Below are 6461 nucleotides of genomic sequence, written 5' to 3'. Positions count from 1 at the left end.
TACACCAACACCCCATCACACTCACACAGGCACCCTGTCACACTCACACAGATACCTCGACACACACACACCCCATGTCACACCGTCAGATCCGCATCCCCGTCACACCTACACCAACACCCCGTCACACCCACACAGCCACGTGTGACAAAGTCGTGTTTTATTCATCTTGTTATGTTGCATGTGAGTCGTAGTTTCCCTGTGTGCTGCACCAATACTTCGGGGGTGGGAATTGGGGGTGTGATTTTGCTGAGGCCGTGGGGCAGGTGAGGCTGCCCAGCTGTTTGCAGCTGTGTAACCTGAGACCCAGGAGGGGGGTGCGAGCAGAGACACAGAGAAGGAGGAGGGGCATGAGGGGGTGTCGGAGGTGGGGTGGCTGGAAGCTGGCAGTCTGCGTGGGGGGACTGGAAGAGGGGGAGTCCGGGGCATTTGGCCTGGGGTCCCCCCAAATGGACTTGGCTGAAAGTCACTGATTTCTGTGCTAACGAGTTCTGTCCTATGCTGTGATCCTGTCGACTAATAAACCTTGTGTTCTCCCGGCTGGCTGAGAGTCACGTCTGACTGTGAAGTGGGGGTGCAGGACCCTCTGGCTTCCCCAGGACCCCGCCTGGGCGGACTCGCTGTGGGAAGTGCACGGAGGGGCAGATGCTGAATGCTCCAAGGTCAGACCCAGGAGGTGAAGCCGTGTGAGCTCCTTGCCCTGGAGACAGTCTGCTCCGAGGGAGAGGAGGCTCCCCAGAGTCCTGACTGGCCTCGTATGGAGTAGGTGACACCACGCACCCCATCACAGCCACACACAGGCACCCCCTTGCCCTGTCACACACACCCCAGCACTCACAGACACCTCCCCCATCACAAACACCCCCCCATACGGGCACACACCCCATCACACCCACACACAGGCATACCCTGTCACACATGTACCCACAAACGGGTGCACACCCCATCACAAACATACCCGCACACACACACCAGCACACACACAGCCCACCATCACAGGCACACCCACATGCGCGCACACCCCGTCGCAGACAAACCCGCACGCACAGACACTCCGCATCGCAGACACACCAACTAACGCACGCTGCCCCAGACACAACCATTCATGTGGACACCCCCCGTCTCTCTCACACACACCTTCACACACATACACGCATACACACACACACATACCCTGTCACAGATACCCGCGTGCACACCCACCTTTGCGCACACACCCCCATGACAGACATCTCACTGTCACAGATACTCGTGTACACACACACTTCACCATCACAGACACACCCGCACAGACACACACCCTGTCACACCCACAGGTACAGACATACCCACCCACACGCACACCCCACCGTCACACATGCACACCCCCATCACAAACACACACAGCCCACCGTCACAGGCATAGGCGCCAACTTTCCCCGTCGCCAGTGGGTGCTCGTGTCCCCCCCACCCCTGGCCCCGCCCCGACTCCACCCTTTCCCTGCCCCTGCCCTGCCCCCATTCCAACCCCTTCCCCAAAGTCCCTGCCCCAACTCCGCCCCCTCCCTTCCCCAAATCCCCTCCCCGGCCCCGCCTCTTCCCCCGAGCGCGCCGTGTTCCCCCTCCTCCCTCCCAGCGCTTGCCGCGTGAAACAGCTGGGAGCCAGGGGGAAAAAGCGGGCACACGGCACCCTCAGGGGAGGAGGCGGAGGTGAGCTGGGGCGTGGGGGCGGGGTGGGGGGCTGCCGGTGGGTGCAGAGCACCCACCAATGTTTCCCCGTGGGTGCTCCAGCCCCGGAGCACCCATGGAGTCGGCGCCTATGGTCAGAGGCTCAGTCGCACACACACTCGCCCACACGTCCCACACACCACAATCATGCACACGCCGCACCCTGTCACACACAACACATCACAATCACGCATGCCACCGTCACAGTTGCACACCATAGTCACACCCAACGTCCACTCCTCACGTACAGTACCACCCCCAGACATAACCCCTTCCTCATACCACCCGGCCACCTAGAGTCTCACATCATGTTCACACACCACCCCCTTCACATCTCACGTGGACAACCCCACCACAATCACAGACCACATTCACACCCCCACCACAACGTCACACCCACAGCAGCAGGCAGCTCGTCTCGGAAGCATTTTGCAAAGAATCCGGTTACTTAATAATGGGAATTTCCCAGCCCTGGGGCTGTTTCCCGTCAGCCTCCCCCTCAGCCTCCCCCCGGTGGGGACAGGATGGGGTTTCCCGCTCCCCGGCCCGGCCTGCGGGCAAATCAGCCAAAAATAATTTGTGCCGAATTGGGGGAGGGGTGAAAAAGTTAGCCAAACGCAGGTTGGATGTGTCAGGCTGAGTGGGGGGGCGTGCGTGGGTGCGAGCAGAGGCGTGCAGGGTGTCGGTGCAAGTGTGTAAGGCCCGCAGGGTGTGGGTGTGAATGAAGGCGTATTGTGTGTGCATGAGTGAGGGTATGCAGGAACAAAGGGTGTGACTGTGTTGATCTGCAGGGTGTGTGTGTGTGTGTGTGTGTGTACCTTTGTGTGTTTGGGTTAGTGTGTGTGTTTTTTATGGTACGAGGGTGTGTTTACACGGCTGTCAGTGTGTGTGCAGTACATCAGTGTGCATTTGTGTCTGTGTCTCGTGTGTGTACGTGAATGAGCGGGAGGCGGTGTGTGTGTGTGTGTGTGTGTGTGTGTGGCAGGGGGTGACAGTGCCTGTGCATAGGGACCAGATAACACCCTGCAGGTGGGGGGGCTTTCACCCCAAAGAGAGAGGAGCCGCCCACTCCAGGAACAGCAGGGTCACTAGATGCCCAGGGACAGTCCTGGTGCCCCTTGGCCATGGGGCCAGCAGCCTCGCCCCGGACACAGGGAGCCATGAGCGATGACTTGCTGGGACCCCCGGCAGCCCCCCAAGGCTGGTCTTATTGGGGATCAGCCCCCACCCTGCCATGGCAAATCGTCTGCTCAGGGTTAGGGTGTTCTCCCCCCCCCTCGGGAACCTCCTCCCTGGCTAGGGGGTGGGATTAGGGTGTTCTCACTTCCCCCCCCTGAGCCTCCTCCCTGGCTGGGGGGGGGACGGGGCAGGCGGAGCAGCCCAGCCCAGTCTGTCTGCGCCTGGACTCTCCCCAGAGAAGCTGCAGGATCCTCGTTCCCATGGACGGGGTGAGTCAGAGCCACGTGGGGGGTTGGTGGGGTCTGGCTGGGACAGGTGGGGAAGGGCTGGATTGGGGCAGGGGGTCCCTGGGTCTAGGACAGCTGGGAGAAGGGAGGGATGCCTGGGGCTGGGCTACAGTTGGGGGGGAAGGGTTGAGGGCAGGTCCCACCCATGGGGAACCTGCTCCTGCAGTGGGGCCCCACCCAGGTGCTGAGAGGCTGCGTGGGGAGTTTGGGGGAGACAGGGCAGAGGGAGGCACCATGGTGGAGAAGGGGGTTGGGGGTCCCCCCATCCTGCTACGGGAACAAGGGGTTGTGGGATGCAGTGGGGGAAGGAGAGGGCCCCTGGGGGCAGGTTACCTGGGGGGAGGTTCTCATCCCCTGCGTCCTGACCCCCCGGGGTGTCCTGTCCTGGGGCTCAAGCAGGCTGGGGAATCTCTGACCCTAGGGCAGCTCATTTCACCCCTCAGCCAGTGGAACTACCTGCCACTGGGTATTGGGGCCGAGCAGGGTTCAAAACAGGATGTGTGAGTGTTGTATGGAGAATGACAACATCCAGAGTTATCCCAGGAGACCCCACTCCCCTCCCAGAGCCGGGGAGAGAACCCAGGAGTCCTGGCTCCCAGCCCCCCCTGCTCTAAACCACCAGCCCCCACTCCCCTGCCAGAGCCAGGGAGAGAACCCAGGTGTCCTGTGGGCAGCCGGGTGATGGGGGGGTTTGGAGCAGGAAGAGGGAATTCTCTGCCAGCTGGCGCCTGAATTTCCTCCTGCCAGTCGCAGCCTTGCTCTGACCCCGGGTCCCCGCTGGCCACTCGCCCGCGCAGCCCCGCCTGTGTGCGCAGCAAGGTGCAGATCCCGTTAAGCAGCATTTGGGTTGCAACACTGCTCCTGGGTGCCAGCCCCCCCCACGCCCTCCCCCCCGGCGGGAGAGCCGCCCTGGGCATTCCTAACATCCTCCCTCGCAGCTCCTCGGGGAAACCCCTGGGCAGGGTCCCGCCCGGGCTCTTCCCAGGGCTCTGGGATCCAGGGGCAGCCCTCTGCCCCCATGGGGGGGTGCTCAGTTCTTGGGCATTGGCCTCCCACTGGCCAGAACCGGTTGGGACTCCTGAGCTGGGTCTCCGTCAGGTCACCCGTCCTCCAGGCCATCAACAGGGGGCCCAAGATCCCTCGCTGGTCCTGTGTACCAACAAACTCCCTCTCCCCTCCCCTCGTTAAACCAGTAACACCCAGGGAAACTGAGTCCCACACCCTCTGCACGCAAACCATTGGAAAACCACAAAAAAAATCCCCCACTTGGTCACAGGCACTAAACGGGCCCCCAGGGACACAGCCCCTCCCCCCCAGGACCCTGCACTGGGACAAACGAAGGAGATTCCTGGGCCCCAGCCCAGCTGTAACTGCACAAAACCAACCGTAGTGTGAATCCAGCGGGGCTGCGGGTCGGGAGTGAGGGGCACCGGCAGAGCTGGGGGGGGCAGGGCCGGGCTAGCAGGGGCTGCGGGTCGGGAGTGTGGGGCACCAGCAGAGCTGGGGGGGGCAGGGCCGGGCTAGCAGGGGGCTGCAGGTCGGGAGTGAGGGGCACCGTCAGAGCTGGGGGGGGGCAGGGCTGGGCTGGCAGGGGCTGCGGGTCGGGAGTGAGGGGCACCGGCAGAGCTGGGGGGGGCAGGGCCGGGCTAGCAGGGGCTGTGGGTCGGGAGTGAGGGGCACCCGCCGAGTTCTGCATGGGTTTTAACCTCTCTCCCTCCCTCCCTCCCAGCCTCGCTGGACCCTGGCCGCGAACGCCTCGGCGCTGCCCCCCAACGAGACGGGCTGCGGGGAACAGGCCGACTTCCAGTACGTGCTGTTTCCCGTGGTTTACAGCCTGGTCTTCGTGCTGGGCCTGGCCGGGAACCTCTCCGTGCTCTGGTACTTCCTGCGCACCCGGACGGCCACCGCCCCGGCCAACATCTTCCTGGCGAACCTGGCGTCCCTTGACCTGATCTTCGTGCTGACCCTGCCCTTCCGGGTGGCCTACCACGCCCTGCGCAACGACTGGGTGTTCGGGGAGGCCCTGTGCAAGATCACCGGCTCCCTCTTCTACGCCAACCTGTACGGCAGCTCCCTCTTCCTCACCTGCATCTGCCTGGAGCGCTACGTGGCCGTGGTGCACCCGCTGCGCTCGCTCCGTCTGCGCCGGCCCCTCTACCGCGTGGCCAGCTGCCTGGCCGTCTGGGCCCTGCTGGCCGCGGCCGTGCTGTACCTGACACTGCGGGGCCCCCTGACCCGCCCCTTCCCCGACGGGCGCCTGGCCTGCCTGGAGAACTTCTCCAGCGACTCCTGGAAGGGCCGGATCTCGGGCGTCAGCCTCTTCGCCGCCGCCGTCGGCTTCCTGGTGCCGCTGGCGCTCATCGGCGTCTGCTACCCGCTCATCGCCCGCCGGCTGCTGGAGACGCCGGGGATGGCGCCCGGCTCGCGGGCTGCCCGGCGCAAGGCGCTGCGCACGGTGCTGGTCGTGCTGGTCGTGTTCCTGCTCTGCTTCGCCCCCTACCACGTCACCCAGGTGGTGCACACCCTGTGGCGCCTGGGGGCGCTGGAGGGCTGCCCGCTCCTCCGCGGCACCTACGCCGCCCGGCGTGTCACCATGGCCCTGACCAGCCTCAACGCCTGCCTGGACCCGCTGGTCTATTACTGCGCGGCCGAGCGCTTCGCCTGGAGCCCGCCCTGCAGCGGCCGGTGCTGCTGGGGGCGGCCGGCTGCCTCCGGGGACCCCCAGGGCTCGGGGCTGCAGGCGCTGGACAATGGGGCCTCCCGGGGGGCCCAGGCCGAGACAGTCACCTCGTCCCACGGTGCCCACGGAGGGGCCTGAAGGGTTCCCCCCGCGCTCGGCTCACAGGGAGACACCAATGGACTCCCCCTGCTTGCTGTGCTGTGGACTCCGGGGCCCTACGTCCCAGCTCTCAGGGTTCCCTCCCCCGGAGCCAGGCTGTTGGGGTCTCAGCTGCTGGAGAAGGGAGGGATGGTGGACAGTGTTACAGGGGTGTGTAGTATTACGTGTGCGCACAGTTGTGTGTGTGTGTGTGTGTGTGTGTGAGCGCACAGGCGTGCCAAAGGCCGAGGGGTCGGCGTCTCTCCCTTGTTCACGCTGCCGTTTGTCGGGACCATCGGATCTCGCCGAATTGAACAGACGTTGTGTGGCGTGGCCATGGGCGTGCGTGCGAGGGAGTCCGTGGGTGTGGTAGGTGTGACTGAGTGTGCGCGCCAGGGTGTGAGTCTGTGTGCATGTGACAGGAGCGTGTGTGTTTGTTTTATCCTTGTGTACGGCCGAGCGTGCATCTC

General features: G+C 64.2%; 1 protein-coding gene across 1 annotated transcript; it reads left to right on the top strand.

The window, feature by feature from the left end:
* The first annotated feature begins 1899 nt into the window (after nucleotides 1-1899).
* LOC135889494 (lysophosphatidic acid receptor 6-like) lies at nucleotides 1900-5991 on the top strand. Its single transcript, XM_065417362.1, has 3 exons — nucleotides 1900-1951; nucleotides 3046-3155; nucleotides 4903-5991. The coding sequence occupies exons 1-3, from the start codon at nucleotides 1900-1902 to the stop codon at nucleotides 5989-5991; spliced, it is 1251 nt and encodes a 416-aa protein (XP_065273434.1).
* The last annotated feature ends 470 nt before the right edge of the window (nucleotides 5992-6461 follow it).

This window comes from Emys orbicularis, chromosome 15, assembly GCF_028017835.1.
Source record: "Emys orbicularis isolate rEmyOrb1 chromosome 15, rEmyOrb1.hap1, whole genome shotgun sequence".
NCBI lineage: Eukaryota > Metazoa > Chordata > Testudines > Emydidae > Emys > Emys orbicularis.
This window is presented reverse-complemented; position numbering and strand designations above follow the sequence as displayed.